This window comes from Orbicella franksi, chromosome 8 (genome assembly GCF_964199315.1).
Source record: "Orbicella franksi chromosome 8, jaOrbFran1.1, whole genome shotgun sequence".
Taxonomy (NCBI): Eukaryota; Metazoa; Cnidaria; class Anthozoa; order Scleractinia; family Merulinidae; genus Orbicella; species Orbicella franksi.
The window spans coordinates 24,564,744-24,588,825 of NC_138152.1; the positions used below are offsets into that span (position 1 = coordinate 24,564,744).

General features: G+C 40.7%; 2 protein-coding genes across 3 annotated transcripts in view; one reads left to right on the plus strand and one right to left on the minus strand.

Moving 5' to 3' along the window:
- LOC145495853 (uncharacterized) overlaps positions 1 to 4,761 on the plus strand; it is an 11,141-nt gene extending 6,380 nt beyond the window's left edge. Inside the window, exon 5 of one of the 2 annotated variants that reach the window (XM_081475442.1) lies at positions 2,977 to 4,761. In XM_081475442.1, coding sequence (XP_081331568.1) covers positions 2,977 to 3,210 — 234 coding nt within the window. In that variant the 3' untranslated portion in view covers positions 3,211 to 4,761. Of the gene's footprint in view, positions 1 to 355; positions 2,410 to 2,976 lie in introns of those variants that run through there. The other variant, XM_081475441.1, reaches the window with a different exon arrangement.
- Positions 4,762 to 5,623: 862 nt separating this feature from the next.
- Positions 5,624 to 10,795, minus strand: LOC145495824 (uncharacterized). The gene has a single exon (XM_081475410.1). The coding sequence runs from the start codon at positions 8,700 to 8,702 to the stop codon at positions 5,634 to 5,636; it is 3,069 nt and encodes a 1,022-aa protein (XP_081331536.1). The 5' UTR covers positions 8,703 to 10,795; the 3' UTR covers positions 5,624 to 5,633.
- Positions 10,796 to 24,082: the final 13,287 nt, after the last annotated feature.

Consider the following 24,082-nt stretch of genomic DNA (forward strand, 5'->3'; position numbering starts at 1 on the left):
ATCTGGTTCACTATTTCTTGTAAAACCTAAATTGAGCTGAATTAAAAATACCTACCGCGCGATGTCAGTTATAAACGGCTGGAAACGTTCGTGGAATACGACCCTTGGGAACTGAACTGTACGATATGGAACAGTCTTCCAGTGTCCTGACTGGTGAATTGCACAAGGTATGGGATTAAAAACCAGTATTCTTCAGATTTTACGTGTCAGTCAGTCGTGTGCAAATTTTAATAACCTTTTAAATTAGTTTTCATTTTTACTAACTTCCATGCAATAATGCAGACATAATATTACACTGATGTATATCAGTTGATTGTGCCTTGGTTTTGTCTAATCAAGAGTATCTTTTCGACAGAAGCAAAACACCAGCCTCAGCAACTTTGAAGATGCTCCGATTAACTGCGTGTTGGGTTCAACCGTTGTCTTCAACAGCAACCCAAGTCGCCAGTGCGGCTTTCTTTCTCCCGGCATGTTTAACTGTTGCCGCGTGTGTAATTTAGATCATTCCACGTGCGTCAAAAACTTTCCAAACGATTACTACGGAGTCAAACCTCACTGTTATAGAGGATCGTACAAGTGCATGTGCAAATGTCTCGAAAAGCACAATGTCCCGGAGAATTATTACCAATGAGCAAGAGAGTAGAGCTAGGGCTCAATAAAAACTGGTTTTTAGCTTTGTCGGTCGGCACACAAACCAGTTTGCTGTAAATGTATTTCTGTTGCGTTAGTGTATACTATTTTCATGGCAGGTGAAGCGCTGTAAATAATGTTGTGGAACTAAGTAACAGAATGCAATAAATAAAAAATGCGTCTCCTAAAAGTTATTTTCATGTTTCCGTAAATTTGAACGTCTTGTTTTAAATGCCATAACTGTAATGTAAGGTAACGTAATTCAGGTCAATATTTCTGTCTGATACTAATGTAGCAATAGTTCGTCAAAATATCGGAAAACTGGCAGCTTTGAAGTTAATCCATCTTTACCAAATGACTCCTTAAGGTAATTTCTCTGAAATAAAAGTGACAGTAGATTTTTGTTCAAACTTTGTCCACTGAATATTTGTCATATGATAACTTCCATTTTGAAATAAAAAAGGGGGGTGCCCAAGCTCTTTAAGCGAGCAGCGAGGCATTGAAAATGCTCCATTTTGGCGTTATTTAATGCTTATTATAAGAGCGCATTCCCAGTAATTGGAAAATCCTTGTGAGCCCAGACTCATAAGAACACGCGTTGAACTACAGTCAATACATTGTGTCGGACACAAATAAACATTTTAAGTTTGATTCAGACAGAAAGCTAAATCCTTGATTAAAACTTTGAACCAAATTTTTTGACGTGGTTACTAAACTGCAAAATAGAAAAGACCACAGTGTATCTGCTATTTTTCTCGTTTTTTCAATTTTCAGCAATAGAAATTAGATCAGTCTTTTCTCACACAAAGCTTATGATTAGTTGATTACAATGACTGGAAAAAATTGGGGTGCCCGTGCTCGTTGGTGAGCTAGAGCCATTTTTCAACTGACAGAGCTCAATATCAGGGCAAATCCGTCATGTTTTCGATATGCGCGTGCACGAGCGCGCGCTAATGACGCCATAAATTATGCGCAGTAAGGATGCGCGATGCAAATGTGAGGAATGACCTTAATCTATCTCAATTATCTTATCAAGTTATCGCTAATGCTACATCCGATAGCATCTCATTACCCTTCTATAAATTGTTTTCTTGAAATACTTTCGATAAGGTAATAAAAAGAAACGTTTTGAGTTTATTCTTGAAACCCAGTCTTCCGCAGATTGTGGATATAGACCAATTTTCAAATTTTGCTACTTAAAGAGTGTAGAAGCAACGAACTTCAAACTCGGTGACTTTTCCTAAAATATGGGTATAAGATTTCACTGTTGTCATCTTGAAATATTTTGGTTAACTGTTTTGTTGATGTATGAGCCGTGGTAAACATCATCACGGTGGATCGAAAATGGTGTCTGTTTTGAAATAATGACGCCATTTCTACGTCATATGACGCCAGCATTCTATGTTACGGGTACCAAAAATTTTTTTTGGAACCCCGCCCCTACGTCACCTCGTTAATACGGCCAGAACGTTTTTGTCCCGGCGCAACGCCCATACATTAAGCAATACCCTGAGCATACTAAGTGTTGCAGAGCGTAGTCCTTAAAAACTACCCTCCACAGAAATGGGTTAAAGTTAAGCTACTGGGGCCAAAATTTCCTCCGCCAGATTATTTCCTCCTTGTTCTTCCGTCGAATAATTTCATCTAATTCTCTTTGTCTATTTTGAACCGCAGTAATGAACTATTCTTAGTTCATAGTCGGCTGTATATATACAAACCGTACTTGCATTCCTGTGACACAGTCTTACACGTGTACATAGTCTGAAGCTATATATTAAGATATCAAAATATGTGAAAACTCACATGTACAAATAAACAAAATATATAATTCATCAATTTTTGAAACGCTGAGAGGCAGCTTCATCCATTAAGGATTGCAATTGAACACACGGCGAAGTCTAACTTCTTATGACAGGGGCGTAGCAAAGGGGGGTTCTGGGGTGTCCGTGACTCTCCCCTCCCCCCCCTTTTTTTCCTTTTGTAAGCCTTTTTAAACCAAGCAACCTACAACAGGCGGCAAAAACAACATGACAATCTGTGAGTACCCACACCATGAGACAGTGACCCCCCGTCCCCCTTTGATAAATCCTGGCTACGCGCCTGCAAGAGAAAGAAATGGAATAGCACGCTATCATTTGTTGATGTAGTTTTTAATGTTTTCCTTTCAGTTATTTAGCTAGCCTTTGTTTTCCTTCCCCAAAGTGGAAATGTTCTAAAATCCAAGTCCACAAATGAAAAACAAAACAAAACAAAACAAAACAAAAACAAAACAGAAACAAGAACAAGAACGAAAATAACAACAAATTCTAATTAATTGTTGTATTTTTAATCTTTTCCTGTTCGCAGACGTCAAACCAGATTGAGAATAACCCCATTCAATGCCAGAAATCTGGGGAAATTGAAATCAGCAACCAAGTGTATCTGGCAAACTGTTTCTTCTTCTGCTGCCGTGAATGTAACAAGGCGTTCTACAACTGTGTTCGTACAGTTCCAAAAGACTACTGTTTGAAAGTAGCTTCTGACTGTGGTGGAAAATGCGCGAAGGACAGTTCGTTGAACATAACAGTTAAGGGGATCTAATTCGGACTTCATCTTTGTTTGGCACACCTCAAAAGGTCCAAAGCTTGAGATTTTGGGATAACTTCTAGGGTATTGAGCCGAAAAAAAATATGACAGGAGAGAATGAGTTACTTTTGGCATTGGTACTTCTAAGGGGTGAAAAGAATCTCAAGTCACGCCCACAAAACAGGATCTTGGTACCTCTTAGTGCTTTTCTAAATTTCCGACGAGATTCCCAGTTCTTTTAATATGGGAGCTCGCCCTCCGCTGCGGCGGATCCAGGAATTCCTAGAAGGGGGAATTTAATAAATTTAGACGCCATCGACGTGGATGGCCCCGTACATGTAAGGTTGAGTCACTGTTAGAATTAAGCTTGTGGAGAATTACCGTTTCTTCTGCTCTCATAATTCAAAATCCTATTAATTAACGATTTGTCTACTACAACTTCATTCAAGTAAATATATATACCGATTGTCTGTACTGAAAGGATAGCAAAAAGGTAATCAGATCAAAGATGAAATATATTCAAGGCGATACAACACTAACAAGGTTTTTATTCTCCCTTAATTAATACCGAAGGAGGACTTTCACACTAATTATGATGTAACGAAGCCTCAACTTTTGATAATTTTAAAAATACTAATCTCCAAGCTTACGCCTGTAAAAATACACTTAGCAACATCGCCTTATGACCACCCTGTTACTTACAAAAACTAGGTTAAGCAAAGCTCGACGACAAAGACACCGAGGCACGTCTTTTATACAAAGGTTTAACGCGCAGCACAATGGCTATGTACGTGCGTTGTAAATCTTGGTACATTTCGTTGCCGTTCTCTGCAAACAGCAACGTGGAATCGAATGGCCACGTTCTGGGTATTTTGGAAAACGTGAGCCAAGACAGCTGGTTTTTCGAATTTTCTTTTCTGTTATAATAAACAGATCTAAATGAATGAAGAAACAAAACACAAACCGCGGTGATAAAAACCGCGGTGATAGCGGTGTGACCGCTAAAAAGCGGTCACACCTCAGCCATTGCGGATCACGTTACTTCCACGGGTCATAATATTAAATGGGACAATTTTGATATCTTAGCGACTGGTAGGTCAGATATACATTGTAAAATTAAGGAAACATTGTTAATTCGTGATTTAAAGCCAGCCTTGAATGAAAACGTTGGCAGTGAAAAACTTTTTCTTTACTAACATTTTGTATTGTTATTATTATTATGGTAATTTTTTTTTCTCTCTCCCGCAGACTCATCTGTTTGTTATTAGCTATTAGTCTTGTTACATATTATTAGATACCAGTCTTTTTCTTTTTCTTCGCGTTTAAATTTCGATTGTAATCTAGTTAACGATCACTTCTGAAGATGTATGTTGTACATACGAAACGTCAAGGAAATTAACTTTGTTTAACATGCGTTTTGGTTCCATGTTTATCACCGCGGTTTGAGTTTTGTTTCTTCTAAAGCTACGATGGCCAAGGAAAAAGAGTGAAAATGAATGAAATTTTAAGATTAATATTTTGCTAAGCGTAGCCCTTGGCGTCGCGGTCGTCACTGCTTAAGCTCCCTTATAAGACTTATTTAAAATTATTTTTCTCCGGTTTTGCGGTTTTAAGTTTGCGTCGCATTGTGTTACATGTACATGCAACAGATATACTCAACATCCCTTCAAGTATGATTATAAATTTAAATAGGTATGTGAAACCTGCACAAAGTTTAAAACCAAAAACTCAAAAGTTTAAAAAAAAAATTTGAAAAAGTCGAAAGTGCACTCTCGATTTTTCAAAGAGCAATATGCATACGTTATTTCACACTTTTCAGTGTGTTTGTAGGCCATAAAATGTGGTAGTTACTCTCATAACAACCAGGGATTCAGTAATAACGAGACTCATCTGAAATATCTGTTCTTAGCTGACTGAAACTCTGATAAAAATTTCGAGAAAGAATTTATGATACACTTTAATCGATCAAGGTTTTGGGCGTTTTTGAATTGAACTTACAGCGTAAAGACGTTTATTCCTTTTCACCGAGGTCCAAGGTTACGTCATCGCCAACAAGCATAAATGGAGCCCAGTGCTTGACGTCACTGAAGCGTTCGGATTCTCTGAGGCATTTCCTGGCCAGGTTGATGGCTTCACTGGCTCTCTTTCCTTCCAGCAAATGCTGGTAAAAACAACTCATGAACTCCAGTGTAGCTTCGTCGTCAATCGCCCACAGTGAAACCAGCACAGACCGCGCACCAGCACCAAGAAAAGCCCGGGCTATGCCCACCACGCCTTCAGCCTTAATATCTCCGTGAGCACTGTGGCAGCAACTCAGCACAACCAGCCGAGCGTGAAGCTGCATATTCAGCACATCTTCCATTGTTAGCATGTAGTCTTCTTTCTTTGAAGCGTTGTAGGGTCTTTCGGGACTTGGAGGGTTTGGTGACAAAGCGATTTCACCAGTCTCCATGCTTCCATGTGCTGCAATATGTAATCAAGGGAGCCGAGGCGAGCCGTCCCATCACTTCCGCTTTTGCTGCTTCTTTGCCAACAAGAGGAGTGACATTTAGAATCTTTCCAATCATTTGTACTTCCTTCTTGGCGAATTCAAGTTGCTCCAAGCGTCTTTTTCCTTTCCTTTTAATTTCAGCTACCCAAGGATCTCCAACGAGCAGTACCTTGCCGTCACTACAGTAACGTTCGGAGGATTCTGCCATCAGTTTCAAAATGGACAGCGAAGGAATCAGCCTTACTGTGAAGGATTCGCACAAGAACTTCGAACAGTGATCACGAAATGCAGAGAAAGGAGCCAAGAGAATCGGTCCATCGGGAACAATGATCAGCTCAGAACCTTCAATTAAATCCGAAACTGGATTAATGATCAGTTCATAAAGGTTTTGTAAGGGACTGCTTTTGCTGTGTGAAATCTTTCCGTCTTCTTCACACCTCTTCTGGACCAGATCCCTAACTGTTGGCTCCTCCAGGGCACGATTCTCGCACTGAACATTGCGATTAACCCGAATTTCGTCATAAGCATTTTTTGTCAAAGAATGAAGAGATTTGAACACATCTTCCTTTAAATATGCGTTGCTAATTTCCTTTCGTCGAAAGAGTACAGGCCCTTCTTTTTGCAGCACCCAGAAGTTGAGTTCTCTTGCACCAGCGGCTATGAAAACCGTTTGGGTCGTAATGCTACTTATAGTTTTCACAACGTCGCTTTGTTTGACACTTGGCTGAGGAAGGGTAAACTGAACACCATACTGGGACATCATCAGGTCCATCAGGGCTTGTGCGCGACCTCGCTCAGCCGTGAGAAGGGCTTCAGTAATCTTTTTTTGCTTTAACAAAACTGTCACTAACGCAATGTACAGTTCATCATTTTGATGACGTAGGCTAATTTTCCATTCATCATCATTGGGCTGAAGAAGATTCCTTACGGCATCATACTGTTCCACAGATAGTTTATAAAAATCTTCGGATCCACACAAATCACCCAGGGAGTGATAAGCTTCGCCAAGATTGCCATAAGCGCGTCCCTGTCCCACTGTGTCCCCCGATTCTTTGGCAATACCAAGATGTTGTTCGTGGTACTCTATGGATTTTTGGAAATCACCGAGAGAGAGGTAAACAACGCCAAGATTGCAATAACAGTTGCCTTCCACATCTTTGTCTCCGATATCTTTGGCAATTCCAAGACAGATCTTGTGGTATTCTATGGCTTTTTCTCTTTTCCCTAGAGAGTCACAAACGTTGCCAAGATTTCCATAAGCGCGTGCTTCCCCTGCCCTGTCTCCAATCTCTTTGGCAATATTAAGACGCAGTTGGTAGAAATCCGAGGCTTTTTCGAAATCACCGAGAGACAGATAACAACTGGCAAGATTGCCAAGAGCGTTTCCTTTTCCAGCCTTGTCTCCCAGTTCTTCGGCTTTTTTAAGACGCTTTTCGATATTTTCTTTAGCTTTTTCAAAATTGCCGAGTGAGAAGTAGACATTGCCAAGATTGCCGTAACAGCTTCCTTCGCCTAACCTGTTCCCCACTTCCTCGGCTAAACGGAGAGATTTCTCGTGGTTTTTCATTGCTTTGTTGAAATTGCCGAGCAGGCGATAATCAATAGCAAGATTTCCATAGGCACGTCCCTCTCCGGCTTTGTCACCCAATTCTTTGGCTGTTTTAAGTTCTAGCTTGTGGTAGTTTTTGGCTAACTGAAATTTTCCGGTTGACCTATAAGCACTGCCAAGATTTGCAAAGGCATTTCCTTCTCCAAGCCTGTCTCCAATTTCTTTGGCAATACCAAGACTCAGGTTATGGTGATCAATGGCTTTGCTGAAATCACCGAGAGAGTGATAAGCGTTGCCAAGACTTAGATAGGCACTTGCTTCTCCAACACGGTCTCCCAATTCTTTGGCAACACTTAGACGTAGTTGATGGCACTCTAGAGCTTTGTCCACAAGACCTTGAGAGTCATACACATTGCCAAGATTTCCATAAACTCGTCCTTCTGAAGCTCTGTCTCCGAGTTCTGCGGCAATATTAAGACTTGACTTGTAAAACGTTATGGCGTCGTTGAAACTACCGAGAGAGAAGTATGCACTGCCGAGATTGCAATGTGCTCGTCCTTCTCCAGCTCTGTCTCCAATATCTTCGGCAATTTTAAGATCTAGCTGGTAGTAGTCCTTGGCTTTTTTGAAATCACCGCGACGAAGACACGCATTGCCAAGGCTTCCATAAGCGCGTCCTTCGCGAGCTTTGTCTCCCACTTCTTTGGCAATGCTGAGACCCAGTTGGTAGAAATCTGTGGCTTTTTGGAAATCACCGAGAGATAGATAGTCATTTCCCAGGCTGACACACGCACCGCACTCTGCAGCCTTGTCTCCAGCATCTTTAGTGAAACTAAGATACAGTTTGTGGTACTCTGCAGCTTTTTCAAAATTACTGAGAGAGAAATACGCTCTACCTAGGCTGCTATAAGCGCGTCCTTCCCCATTTTTGTCTCCCACCTCTGTGGCGATGCTAAGACGCTGCTGGTAGGAATCTATGGCTTTTTGGAAATCACTAAGAAAGAAATAAGCATTGCCAAGGCTGTCATAAGTACGACCCTCCGCAGCTTTGTCACCCTTTTCTTTGGTAAAACTGAGATACCGCTGAAAATACTCTGTGGCTTTGGTAAAACGCTTAAGGACGTAATACGCGAGACCAAGGCTGTTACAAGCGCGCCCTTCACTAAGCCTATCTTCGATGTCTTTGCCTATAGCGAGGTACTTCTGATGGTACTCTACTGCTTTGTTAAAATCTCTAAGGGAGTAGTACCGGTCACCAAGGCTGCGACAAGCGCGCCCTTCTCCAAGCCTGTCTCCGATTTCTTGGGTGATAGTAAGATACTGCTGATGGTACTCTACTGCTCCTTTCAAATCTCCACGAGAGAGACAATCATTGCCCATGATGGCGTAGGCCATTCCTTCCCTGGCTCTTTCTTCTTTTTGTTTCTCAGCTTCATCACCACATGTGGCCTTCGCATTCGTACACATTTTTCTTGTTTTCAACAATTTCTCATTCCCAGGGTCGTTCTTTCTTACGTTAAGGCATTGATGTCTATAATACTGGCAACAGCTTAATTTAGCCTGAAAGGTTGCTGTGCTCTGTCTTCTATTTTCTAACCAAAATTCGAAGACAAAGTTTGATATGATGTATATTTTTTTGCAGCTTACACAAATTCTTATATTTGTTTTGTGTCTAAGGATACTGCTAATCCCTGATCACACAAGTTAATGGCTTCTTCAAAGAGATTCAGCTTCACACAGGAACTTGCTCCTGATAAAAAAAGGACATGCCAGTTGTGAATAAACGGGATGGACGCACTTAAAAAAAAAAACCTGTTACACGTCTTCTAATTTGACCTTTGTAAACGAACAGTAGTTTTTTTCAGTTTTGTTTTTGTTTGGATCATCCGTTTAGGGGCAAACTATTGTTAAGCGTTTTTCATCCGGCCGAGGTCTTCCTACCTCCATCTGTACCTGGAAGAGAAATACTTTGCCGGGTTGGTATAAGTTGTCCACGAAGGACTAATTGTGAATTGGGTTCCCGTTCGCCTGTCGTGTCGCTCGACACAAACAGGCGTAGTCGAAGGAAGGATTAGTAGGGACTTTCAGATATGGTACGGCTAAGCTGTAGTACAGCGGCAGATAGTGAAGATCGCTTCCGGTGACGTCATGACGAGCGTACCAGTAGGGCTTTCCCGCCGTAGCTATAGCCTTGTTTTCTACTGCGGGAAAGTGCCTGGTTTCACGTACTCTTCACTACGTGAGTATAAGCCTGCTGTCTATTTCTCATTTTAACGCTTTTTTCACTGTTTGAACAGCCGATTTTGAAGATAAAGTTGTCAATCATAAAAATCACTTCTAAGATCATTGTTTCTTTGTCATTTGTACAGAAAATTTGAACGATTTTAACCCCTACCGCGAGATGATCAATTCAGTCGTATTAGTATCGGGCCGAACAGCCGTAGATAACAACGCTTCGTATGTTCTAATCTCAGCTATAATTGTTAATTACTGTTCAAAATGTATTTTATTTTAAACGAACGTTTTGTATTTTCGGGCTTATCACGTAATCGTTGTACGAACAACCTGTTCGTGTTGAAATCGAGCTTTTTATATCAGAGTTTATATTTTGCTTTGTGGTTGGAATTACAGGCGGTTCTATCAAGTTCTAAAAGGCAAATCTTAGTTCTGGGAGATGTAAGATGGATACAGGAGAAGGAAGTCATTGTCATTAATCAAGCCCATTTCGTATGAAAGTAAAATGATCTCTGTTTTCCTTGAAAGTAGTCATTTTTGTAAAGACACGTAGAGACTGCACATACCGTTGCCGTACAGCAAAATCTTAATCATTTGAGTTTGGCGGGTAAAACACCGTTGTCAGCCTAGTCCCTCACGGCCAAAGTAGCCGTAGTAGCACTTCGCCGTGGCGTATCTTAAAGTTCCTAGTATAGGAAATAGCACGGTAACTAGGAATATTTGGGATACATACCGCGAGTGATATTTCAAAATTCCCTAAAATATCACGAGTGAGTGAGCGGCGAGTGATACTAAATTTTGGGGAGTTTTGAAATATCACAAGCCGGTATTTGTCCCAAATACCCCGAAGAAACCGTGCTATTCTTTGTTTATACTACAAGGCAAAGAAGTTTCGCATTTTATGTGACACTCTTATTTTTATTTAGTCACGCGCGATTGATTGGCTTTACAAAAACATTTGATTAAACATGTGATCACTCAAACATCACGCACATCACACAACTGTGATGAAACTGTACTCGAATGTCTGTAAATCTCAGTTCTAAAGAGTGAAGTTTTTTAACAGGTTTATCAACCAAAGTTTAACAATCATCTGCAATCGATTCTGCCTGTGGAACATTGCACCTCGGCTTGTAACAATAATTGAAGGTCATCTTTTGTCTTCGTCAGGGAAATATAAACGGTAGAAAAAATAATCAAAAGTGGAATAAGTGTTATTCACATAGATTGAAATCAGCTTGTAGACCAAATTTGATTTTATAACGCAGTAAACTCAAATTCTTGAACTGCGCTTTGTTTCATAAGAAAAAAGAAAACTTAAAGACTTACCTGTCTCAATTGCCTTTAAGTAATTTGAATTAAATTGCCTTCCAGCCTTTGCATCGCAAAGCGCTCCAGAATATTTCCCTTTTAAACATCAACAAAAAAGCGTAAGTAAAATAACCTGTAACATTCCACCTACAACCAAATAAGATAAATTTAAAAAATCATTATTACCAAAAAGAAATGTTACATAAAATAAAGGCATAAGCATACTGAATTCTTTGAAGAGAGCACTAATAAGCTTGCTGTAAATACATGTATTCAATTTTTGATTCGACATTTAACATTTTCTTTCTCTGTCAGTCTTTCTCCTTCCCTGAAGAATGTATTTTCATACCATATTTTCACGGAGCGTGTCGTTATTGTAGACCTTCAGTATACAATAACGAAAGAAGCATCACATGCACCAAGGCCAGCCTTCTCTTAATATAAATCTAGGTATACTGTGAGTATTTTTCACAGTACTGAAATATGCAGATACATGTTCCGGCTCCCAAGCAAACCATTGCATCGTATCCTTGCTGACTGACATTCGTACAACATTTATACGTTTTATAATACGTTTAAAACACCTGCATACAGAATACACGCTTACCTAAATTGAAATGTGCTGTTGCCCTGTTCGTATACAATATGGCATTCAATTGGTCATCATTACACTTTACATCGATTCCTTTAGTAAACAAGTCAACGGCCCTGTTAAATTTATTTTTGTTCAATTCAGCTTCGCCATCCCTGTTGCACAAGTTTGCATTTGCTGGAAGAAAAGAGCAAAGACACCTTTTTAAAACATGTTAAATAAACATTTTGGTCACAGCAAGGCCTATTGACAATTAAGAGAGAAACATTACATTGAGTTAGTTGTGACACTTCATGACGGGACGCCCGGATCGTCTACTTGAAGTACCGCAGAAAAATGTCCTAGCATTCCTTATATACTCTCACTAGGGTTCTTCGTCTTGCGGCCAGGGAAGGCGTCATAATCTGTTTCAGTGACATGTCGATGATATTAAATAAAAAATAAACCAGAAAGAGCCGATGGAATATGAGACAAGCTTTAAAATGAGGTCACGATGTTAATAGTGCTCTAAAAGTAAATAGCGCGTTCGAGTCATTTCCGATGCTTTCAAATGATGGTGGACTCCACCAACGCCAATAATCTGGAACAAAACAAGCCATTATATATCGGATCACGTCTAAACACGCGTGAAGAAAGACTTAGGCAGGGAAAAAAAGTGAGCGGACAAAACCGGGGAATGCCGATAAATCAAGTAATCCCGCAATGATGAACGAATTACACAACATGAACCTTCCTCTGCTTCTCCCCCTTAACCAAGTTTAGATCTACAAACTGAACTTAAAGATACCAAAGTGCCTACGAATGGATGTTGAGCGCGGCGAACAGACGTAAATGTCTTGTTTACCCAATGAAAGCCATCACAATGAACTCTGAGCTTGCATCGAGATGCTTGTCCGGGCGTAAAGGAGCGTTTCATTAATCAATCTAATACAGATCTTAAGGAATAAAACCCAGATGATCTGGAATACTTGTCTGGGTATGTCGTTGGCAGTGGAAGCCACGTGCAGTATTATCATGCTCGGCAATTGAAGTTATTGTGTAGAAAATATCGCACAATTACACAGCCGAGGGCAAAAAAAAAAAAAAAAAAGACAAAGCGCCAGGAGAAACTTAGTACATGGAGCTAAGATAGATTGTCAGTGCTTTAGTAGACCACGCACGGCTACCAATAGCTTGGCCAATCGCTTCGCCAATGACTCGTTTTTCCAATCAATAACCTGAATAACGTACGATAAACTGATGACGATTCAACTAGGGAAGGTATAGCTTATTCCAGGAGACGTCATGAAGCGCCCTGGTAAAAAAAAAAAAACCCGCAAAATTTCATCAAGTAACAAGAAGATACTGACAGGACCTTGTCTCAAAATTGAAATTACTAAAATTGACAACTTTGCATCATTTTTAACAGGAACGCATAAAAAGAACGTTTAATCAAATTGAAATTAAAAGCTCGACCAGAGCAGTTAAATATTTATAAAGCAGACTAACGTAGCAGTGCATCATAAATAGTAAAAATAGTTTAAGTATCTTACATCATGGTCTACATATAAAGTGCCCATCCATGTGCCAGCAACATAAATTTCAACTGGATTGAAGAATTTCTAAACGATTTATAAGAGCTCAGTGTTTTTACGGATTACACCCATAGCCTTAGAGGAACACAGCCCTGTTCTCATAGAATTTAAGACAAAAGAACAACAACAACAAAAACACCAGGAAGAGATAATTACAGTAGAAGTCATTTGTGTTCCCTCATGGGGTTAGAGATTCTCGCCCATATCAACTTTCTTTTCTCTCATAAGCTCTCGCGCGTTTAGAGATGCGCCACACTCGCGTTTTAGGTGCATGGGTCACAACCAGTGCTGACTTAACTTTTTAAAGATGCTACTTTTAGCCCTCCGCCAAATCTACACACGTGTATTTCACTTGTGGAAAACTATCGATTTCCACAGTGTTTGGGTTGGAGATTCTCGTCACACTTTCTTTTCGCTCCTAAGTTCTCGCGCGTTTAGAGATGCGCCACACTCGCGTTTTAGGTGAGGTTCTTAGGTTGAATATTCTCGCCCATATTAACTTTCATTTCTCCCGTAAGTTGTCACGCGTTTAGAGATGCGCCACACTCGCGTTTTAGGTGCGCGGATCCCAAGCAATGGTTACCTAACTTTTTAAACGTGCTACTTTTAGCCCTCCTCTAAATCTACACACGTGTATTTCACTTGTAGAAGTCTATCGATTTAAACAGTGCTTGGGTGAGAGATCCTTTCCACTATCAACCTTTTTTTATTCTCGTAAGTTCTCGCGCATTTAGAGACGAACCACAGTCGCGTTTCAGGTGCGGGGATCCCAACCATTGCTTACCTAACTCTTTAAAGGTGCTACTTTTAGCCCTTCCCCAAATCTACACACGTTTATTTCACTTGTAAAAGTCTATGGATTAAGACAGTTCTTAGGTTGAACATTCTCGCCCTTATTTACCTTCATTTCTCCCGTAAGTTCTCACGCGTTTAGAGATGCGCCACACTCAAGTTTTAGGTGCGGAGATCCCAAGCAATGCTCACCTAACTTTTTAAAGTTGCTACTTTTAGCCCTCCCCCAAATCTACACACGTGTATTTCGCTGGTAAAAGTTTATCGATTTGGACAGTTCTTAGGTTGAATGTTCGCGCCCATATTAACTTTCATTTCTACCGTAAGTTCTCGCGCGTTTACAGATGCGCCACACTCGCATTTTAGGTGCGGGGATCCCAAGCAATGCTTACCTAACTTTTTAAAGATGCTACCTTTAGCCCTGCCCCAAATCTACACACTTGTTTTTCACTTGTGAAAAACTATTGATTTGCAGATTCCCGCACCTAAAACGCCAGTGCAATACATCTCTAAATGCGCGAGAACTTACAAGAGAAAAGAAAGTTGATATGGGCGAGAATCTCTCAACCAAGCACTGTCCAAATCGAAAAAATCTAAAAAGTGAAATATGCGTGTGTAGATTTGGGGGAGGGCTAAAAGTAGCATCTTTAATAAGTTAGGTAAGTATTAGTTATGATCCCTGCACCTAAAACGCGAGTGTGGCGCATCTCTAAACGCGTGAGAACATACGAGGGAAAAGAAAGTTGATGGTGGCGAGAATCTCTACCCAAGCACTGTCCAAATCGATAGACTTTCACAGGTGAAATACATGTGTGTAGATTTGGGGGAGGACTAAAAGCAGCATCTTGAAAAGGTTAGGTAAGTATTGGTTGGGATACCCTCACCTGAAACGCGAGTGTGCCGCATTTCTAAACGCATGAAAACTTACGAGAAAAAAGAAAGTTGATATGGGCAGGAATCTCATACCCAAACACTGTGCAAATCAATAGTTTTTCACAAGTGAAAAACAAGTGTGTAGATTTGAAGCAGGGCTAAGGGCACCATCTTTTAGAAGTTAGATAAGCATTGGCTGAGATTCCCGCACCTAAAACGCGAGTGTAATGCATATCTAAACGCGCGAGAACTTACAAGAGAAAAGAAAGTTGTTATGGGCGAAAATCTCTCAACCAAGCACTGTCCAAATCGAAAAAATTTAAAAAGTGAAATACGCGTGTGTAGATTTGGTAGAGAGCTAAAAGTAGCATCTTCAATAAGTTAGGTAAGCATTGGTTATGATCCCTGCACCTAGAACGTGAGTGTGGCGCATCTCTAAACGCGCGAGAACTTACGAGGGAAAAAAAAGTTGATAGTGGCGACAATCTCTCACCCAAGCACTGTCCAAATCGATAGACTTTCACAGGTGAAATACATGTCTGTAGATTTGGGGTGGGCTAAAAGCAGCATTTTTAAAAGGTCAGGTAAGCATTGGTTGGGAACCCTGCGCCTAAAATACGAGTGTGGTGCACCTCTAAACGCACGAGAAGTTACGAGAGAAAAGAAAGCTGATATGAGTAAAAGTGTCAAACCCAACCACTGTCCAAATCCATAGATTTCCACAAGTGAAATAAACGTGTTTAGATTTGAGGCAAGGCTAAAAGTGGCATCTTTAAAGAGTTAGGTAAGCATTGGTTGGGATTTCTGCAGCTAAAACTCGTGTGTGGCGCATTTCTAAACACGCGAGAACTTACGAGAGAAACGGAAGTTGATGTAGCCGTGAGTCTCTCACCCAAGCACTGTCCAAATCGATAGACTTTCACAAGTTAAATAAACGTGTTTAGATTTGAGGCAAGGCTGAAAGTAGCATCTTTAGAAAGTTAGTTAAGCATTGCCTGGGATTGCCGAACCTAAAACGCGAGTTGGCGCATCTCTAAACGCGCGAGAACTAACGACAGAAAAGAAAGTTAATATGGACAAGAATTACCAACCCAAGCACTGTCCAAATCGAAAGACTTCAACAAGTGAAATACACGTGTGCAGATTTGGGGGAGGTCTAAAAGCAACACCTTTAAAAAGTTAAGTAAGCATTGGTTGGGATCCATGCACGTAAAACGCGACTGTGGCGCATCTCTAAACGCGCGAGAACTTTCGAGAGTAAAAAAAGTTGATATGGACGACAATCTCTCACCCAAGCACTGTTTAAATCGAAACACTTCCACAAGGTAAATACACGTGTGTAGATTTGGGGTAGGACTAAAAGAAGCGTCTTTAAAAAGTTAGGTAAGCATTGGTTGGGATTTCCGAACTTAAAACGCCAGTGTGGCACATCTCTTAACGCGCAAGAACTTACGAGAGAAAACAAAGTTGATATGAGTAAAAAGGTCCAACCCAAGCACTGTGCAAATCGAGAGACTTCCACAAGTGATATACACGTGTGTAGATTTCAGCCAAGGCTAAAAGTAGCATCTTGAAAACATTAGGTAAGTATTGATTGGGTTCCCTGCACCTAGAACTTGAGTGTGGCGCATCTCTAAACGCGCAAGAACTTACGAGAGAAAGGAAAGTTGACATAAGCGTGAATCTCTCACCCAAGCACTGTCCAAATCGATAGACTTCCACAAGTAAAATAAACGTGTGTAGATTTGGGTAAAGGCTAAAAGTAGCATCTTCAAAAAGTTAGGTAAGCATTGATTGGGATTCCGGAACCTAAAACGCGACTGTGGTGCATCTCTAAACGCGCGAGAACTTACGAGAGAAAACAAAGTTGATATGGGTAAGAACGTCCAACCCAAGCACTGTCCAAATCGAAAGACTTCCACAAGTGAAATACACGTGTGTAGATGTGGGGCAAGGCTAAAAGCGGCATCTTAAAAAAGTGTGGTAAGCATTGGTTGCGTACCCTGCATCTAAAACTCGAGTGTGGCGCATCTCTAAACGCGTGAGAACTTACGAGAGAAAAAAAGAGTTGATATGGGCGGGAATCTCCAACCCAAGAATATCCAACCCAAGCACATCAAGCACAAAAAATGTCCAACCCAAGCACATCAAACACGTGTGTAGATTTGGGGGAGGGCTAAAAGCAGCACCTTTAAAAAGTTAGGTAAGCATTGGTTGGGATCCATGCACCTAAAACGCGAGTGTGCCGCATCTCTAAACGCACGAAAACTTACGACAGAAAAGAAAGTTGATATGGACGAGAATCTCTCACCCAAGCACTGTTCAAATCGATAGACTTCCACAAGTAAAATAAACGTGTGTAGATTTGGGGGAGGGCTCAAAGTAGCATCTTTAAAAAGTTAGGTAAGCATTGGTTGAGAACCCTGCATCTAAAACGCAAGTGTGGCGCATCTCTAAACGCGCAAGAACTTACGAGAGAAAGGAAATTTGAAATGGGCAAGAATCTCCAACCCAAACACTGTGCAAATCAATAGTTTTTCACAAGTGAAAAACACGTGTGTAGATTTGGGGCAGGGCTAAAAGTAGCATCTTTAAAAAGTTAGATCAGCATTGGTTGGGATTCCTGCACCTAAAACGCGAATGTGGCGCATATCTAAACGCGCGAGAACTTACAAGAGAAAAGAAAGTTGATATGGGCGAGAATCTCTCACCCAAGCACTGTCCAAATCGAAAGATCTCAACAAGTGAAATACACGTGTGGTTTGGTGGAGGGCTAAAAGTAGAGTTTTTAAAAGGTTAGGTAAGCATTGGATGGGATCCCTGCGCCTAAAACGCGAGTGTGGCGCATCTCTAAACGTGCGAGATCTTACTAGAGAAAAGAAAGTTGATATGGGCGAGAATCTCTCACTCCAGGAGGGAACGCAAATGTCTTCTACTGTAGGTATCTCTTGCTGGTGTTTTTTTTTTTTTTTTTTTTTTTTTTGGTTGTTTTTTTCTTTCAATTCTATGATAACAGGGCTGTATTCAGTCCAGTTGAAATTTATGTTGCTGGCACATGGGTGGGCACATGATATGTAGACCATGATGTAAGATACCTTAAACTATTTTTACTGTTCATGATGCACTGCTTTGTTAGTCTGCTTTATAAATATTTAACTGCTCTGGTCGAGTTTTTAATTTCAATTTGATTAAACGTTCTTTTTATGCGTTCCTGTTAATAATGATGCAAAGTTGTCAATTTTAGTAATTTCAATTTGGAGACAAGGTCCTTTTAGTACTTTCTTGTTACTTGATGAAAATTTTGCGGGGTTTGTTTTACCAGGGCGCTTCATGACGTCTCCTGGAATAAGCTATATTTTCCCTAGTTGAATCGTCATCATTTTATCGTACGTTATTTAAGTTATTGATTGGGAAAATAATTATACTTTTGAACCTTAGTTCCTCTATTGTCAGGGGATGGGGGTGGGCTCACTTCTTTCGTAGGTCGTTACTTACGGAGTTTTACGGTTCGTTGCGTGTATGAGCCATTGGCCAAGCGCTTGGTCAAGCGATTGGTAGACGTGCATGGTCTACTAAAGCATTGACAATCTATCTTAGCTCCATGTACTAAGTTTCTCCTGGCGCTTTTTTTTTTTTGCCCTCGGCTGTGTAATTATGCGATATTTTCTATACAATAACTTCAATTACCGAGCATGATAATACTGCACAGAGTTTATTGTGATGGCTTTCATTGGGTAAACAAGACATTTACGTCTGCTCGCCGCGCTCAACATCCATTCGTAGGCACTTTGGTATCTTTAAGTTCAGTTTGTAGATCTAAACTTGGTTAAGGGGGAGAAGCAGAGGAAGGTTCATGTTGTGTAATTCGTTCATTATTGGGGGATTACTTGATTTATCGGCATTCCCCGGTTTTGTCCGCTCACGTTTTTTTCCTGCCCAAGTCTTTCTTCACGTGTGTTTAGACGTGATCCGATATGTAATGACCTTGTTTTGTTCCAGATTATTGGCGTAGGAGGAGTCCGCCATCATTTAAAAGCATCGGGAATGACTCGAACGCGCTATTTACTTTTAAAGTACCATTAATATCGTGACTTCATTTTAAAGCTTGTCTCATATTCCATCGGCCCTTTCTGGTTTATTTTTTATTTAATATCATCGGCATGTCACTGAAACAGATTATGACGCCTTCCTTGGCCGCAAGAGGAAGAACCCTAGTGAGAGTATATAAGGAATGCTAGGAAAATTTCCTGCCATTTCTCTGCGGTACTAACAGTAGAAGTTCCGTGCGTCCCGTGAACGAACCATGCAGACATAGTTACGCTTTTCTTGCAGTAGAGTAGTCTTATTCCAAGCGAAGGGACTGAATACCAGCAAGGACAGGGTAAGCTCACATTATAGTAAACACATCAAAACTTGGTACCCGTAATGTGTTAAGATTAGGGGAACTATACGGCCACTGTAGGGCATGTGATCACATTGGTAGATACCTTGTTAGTGTTCGAGTTATGTTATTTTCTAGGTTCATTATGCAAGAGGAGTGATAGCAGCTCATGTATATTATACTAATCTTTAACAACCAACAAATTGAAAACCGTACAGTCCTGTGCATTATTGGTGCATGGTCTAGCGTTTGCTGATGTGAGCATTATGGGCTCTCAACTATCATTTGTAGTATTTTCTTGCCTCTCAATGTATCGTCATCAAGCTGATTTTCGGGGTTACATGAACTATTCGCCATCAGCTTTTGAGACTGATCTCAAGAATGTAACGTCCTATCACCCAATTTCTTGGCTGGTTGGAACACAATGAGGAAATAGTCAGTGATACAGTCCATTTGAAACTTATTTTAATTTAAAAGCTACAGATTGACCCACCAAACGGCCAGTTTGGTATCAATTTTGGCATCAGGTGTTAAATAGGGTTGGAGTTTCAAAGAAAACGCTGAACACTGACCCTCATCAAAAATTCCTTGAGGGACCCTGTGCCCGGTCGTCTGGCTTTCTAAAACAAGGATCTCAGTCGATGTCTATACGATGCTATAAATCCGTATAAGGCCAAAAAAAAAAAAAACAGCAACAACAATAAAGTGACGTTTTATCCCCCAAGCTTGTATTCCGTGGTTTTTGATCAGCTACTGCATTTTCACTACGAGCGCGACAGAGCGTGTTCAAGGCGAGCGTTTTGCCACACGCTTTATTTCGACATTTCGAAATTTTTGTTGGGCCCGTGGCAGTCCGCTTCTTGGAATCAATAATCCACCAACTTTCAGACTACTCAGGCTCCACACTTTTAGAAACCATTTTTATCACTTTGCAAGAGAAAACGCTTTCACTACGACCACTGTTCGGTTCTCTTTTTTTCGTCGCCTTACAATTCAGTAGGAAGCCTCTTCAAGGGCTCTGGGTAAACTCACGTCAGCTCACATCCTTCTGGTAAGTGATCACGTGTCAAATTAAAATATACAATGAACAGCGAGACGCGGCAGGTGATGTGTAAAGGTCTCAACAGAAAGAAAAAAGACTTAAATGGAAAGAATAATAGATACGTCATTTATAAATAGCAGTAATCGTAGATTAAAGAGGGCGTTCGAGTATTGGTAGGTTTGGTATCTTACAAAAGCAAAACTTCTGGGAACAGCATTTTGTGCCTGTGCTGTTAGGTAGGCGTGAAATCGGCCTCCCTCCAGCAGGAGCGAAAACAAATGAATGATCGCAAAGCAACTGCATACAAGAGGGTTTGGCCTCGTTTATTCATGTATGACGTAATATTAGTTACAACCGGTCAGTAAAAACCACGGACTGCAGTTGTTAGGCTGCATTTAGTTCACAGTCCGCGTTTTATACCTGAGTCCGTGTTTCATACCCAGTCCGTAATGCTTAGCCCGCGTTTTATACCAAGGTCAGTGTTTTATGCCCAGTCCGCAGTCCGTAGTCCGCAGTCCGCAGGCTATGTTTTATACTGACCGTGTAAATCGATACAAACGATGCTTGTTCCGTCGGTGTGCGATACGACGTGCTTTTATTACCAAAACTAGGACAATTGTTATGTTTACGAACACGACTTGGCTTTGGGGGAAACAGCTATAGGACATTTTCACTTCCGAAACATTGAAACGGAGGACATGTTGGTGTACCAAAGTAATCCTGTGGGAGTTGAACTCTTTTGAAGTCTTTTCCGGCCTATGTAAACACTTCCGTTGGGTTTATGTTACATAATTTGCGCACAGAAATCTAGGCCAGCGAAGTGAAACTACACATTTCCCTCTTAATCATAAAAATTACAATTTCCTCGATTGTGATTGGTTTAAAAAACTCCCATTTTCCACTAATTCACTTGCCAAGTTGTATCGGACAGTTTGTTATTGGACAGTTTGTTATTGGACAGTTTGTTATCAATAAGCCAATCACATTCAAAGTTGTAGTTTAAATGAACCAAGCACCTTCAAAGTTGTAGTTACGTGCGTGCGTGCGTGCGCTTTTGTGTTTTTGGCGCCTAATTGCCGGTAGGTATTTTAATGCAAATTTTCCCTTTCTTTCATAACTTGGCTATTCTTCTTTTCTCGGAAATTGTAATTTTATGATTAATTGGTAATAAGTCTTCGTGTCGGCGTCCAATTCGGTCTGTAATCATACTCGTGATAAGCAAATCGGACTTCCGCTGCGCGGTCCGACCGAATTGGACTCCACTCAGTCCTATTACCATCATTTGCAGCGGTTATAGACAAAAACCTAAGTTTTGGTGGACGTCAATCATCTCCGCCTCCTTACCGACTGTATGCAAAATTTACAAAAGAAAGTCTCAAACCTTGCAGCGGTCCACTCGTAAAAATTATCATTTTACTTTCAGTATGCTCGGCTAGCTCACCAAATACACTGGCATTAAATATTCCTACAAGTTTATAACTGAAGACGGGCAGGTCGCAGGTCGCCGTGGCAGATCTAGACCTTGAGCTAAAGGGTGGGGGGGGGGGGGGAGGGGGGAAGAGGGCGGTTTTGCTTAACTTGCCCTGCCGGCTTTTCTTCCTTCAGTCATTTCTTCTTTTTTCACCCAAAATAAGGGGAAGTCCCCCCCCCGACTTTCTGTTTGTATGAGAAGTCGTGCACATTTCTTGAAGACATATCTGCAAGGTTTCTAAATACGATTATCACACAATTCAAACTTTAAATAAACAACTTATCCGCTACAGTCCACAATAAGCTTCCTCGACACTCGAAAGTCCGTAATATAAAAACAATAGCCTCCATTTAGCGCGAAAATATGCTAGGATATTTGTCCGCGGACATTATCTGTTCCGAGAAGCTAACAGTTTCGAGGAACAGGTAATGTCCAAGGACAAATATCCGAGTATATTTTCGCGCAAAATGGAGGCTATTTTTCGCAACAAGCGCAGTTTTGAAAATTGGGGAATATTCTTGGATATTCCCCAGTTTTAGCTGGGGAATATTCGGTCACGTGACGTGTTTAGACCAATCGCGCACGAGCGAAAATATTTGATGATTATAATGCATAACGGTTGAAAGAAAGCACATGGACACATGTCTGCAAGGTTTTTAACTGCCATTTTCACTGACTTCATCGAAAGAAAGCACAAGGACGAACATGGAGATGATGTCTTTCGCCCCTGAAAAATTTTTTTGGGGGGTGGGGAAGGGGGGCAAATTCACGGAAACTCGAATTTTGCCGCATTACGCGATTAGAACTGCGTTCTCTCGAACGCAGTTACCGAAATCATGCGCACACGATCAGCACGATGCCACAAAGATGTCAAGAACACAATCCTAGGCGTGACAAGCGTAACGATAACCTACAATGTGGTTACATGCACCCATGCAAATTTGCATAAACTGTCGCCTGCTGCTGTTCCGTCTGCATTAAAGGTCAAGAAGTTAACACTAACTTAATTACTTCAAGAAATAATTTCAAATAGCCAAGGGCCCAGTGTAAATTTAAGATAAATGTCCTTTCAAGTCTTACGATAAGATATTTTAACTCTAAAGATCACATATGTTACGTCTAAAGCTTACACATTACACGTACAGTCGGATACAATTGTATGCTGAATTCTTGATATCAGTTAACGTCTATGTACATTATGCTGCTTGGGATGTCCTTCTTCGCCTCAGAGCCTTTGTTGGCAGCTGGCGAGGACCAACAAAATACAGCGCGTTGCTCATTGAAAGCGATAGCAAAATGAGTAACTAACTCGTCTTCCGACCAGTTTTGTCCCATATTCTAACCAAAAGTATGGAAAGCATATCATTCACGTATGTTCACTTACATGTTGCGGGGCCGAATATAATATTGTAAAGCGAAGCTTAAGTACGGGATTTGACACAAATACACATATATATAATAAAACCTTACATCGTTCTACTTCAAGATCTGATTACACAATACAGCTCCCATATCTTAGGCAAAGGAACCTCACACAGCTTTCATCTCGCTAAAATAACTGTAATCTGATTTTGCATAAAAGGGAGTTATGTGGTTGATCTGGCTCGAATCATCAACAACTAAATATTACCCCTCTATTTGCCAATAGACCATTTTACAGTTGTCTGCTCAGTGACCTGGCCTTTGTATGGCAGCGAGGCTAGAGTTGACCTTGTTTTGATACAGACCTCACTGCTTTTGTTGTGTAAAACAAGTTGTTCTGATGCTAACTAGGTGCATTTACATGACAAAAGCAGTGAGGTCTGTATCAAAACAAGGTCAACTCTAGCCTCGCTGCCATACAAAGGCCAGGTCACTGAGCAGACAACAGTAAAATGGTCTATTATAAATCCACGTAGCCTTGAGAAAGATTTGGGTCGTTACGTAAAAGATTGTACATCGTCCACTGGCTAATGTTAGTACACGGTTGATCAACTGAAGCATGCGGCACTCTCATTCGATCACAACAAGGACAACAAGCGCGACTACAGAATATCAAACAACTCGATACTCACCAATGAAAATACGTTTCACCTTCGCCAAATGTCTCCTTCCACGGTACGGCTACCTAGAATTTGTTAATTCTCTGCGAAAAAGCGAGAAAAACGTCTTCGATCCACTTCCAAAACCAACCACGACCTTCAAGAAATGATGCAACGGAATCGAAAACATCAGAAGACGGGTATAATCTCTCTACCTCGTGACATCTAATGCAAGTTATTGTTTTTCACCCTTGGACGTACACACAAACTAGTACCCCCACTGTGGTAGGGGAGGGGAAGGAGGGAGAGGGGAAATGGATGGAACCAATCCCCTGGGTTTTGCTGTAACATGACATATCAACATCATCTTACTTTTAATAGATACCTTTTTACTTCAAATTGTATCGTATTAAACTTTATTGGTCATTACATTTACACAGACCTATTAGCAATTTTTATTTCATAGACAAAATAAATAAACTTATGGCGAGGAAACCTAGGACCAATTGCTGGTTTTTACTGTTTGGCCACCAAAAATATAACTCCCAAATTTTC

What these genes read in the sequence shown, in the direction of transcription:
- LOC145495824 (XM_081475410.1), bottom strand. Translation starts at nt 8,702, where the DNA reads ATGTGTACGAATGCGAAGGCCACATGTGGTGATGAAGCTGAGAAACAA.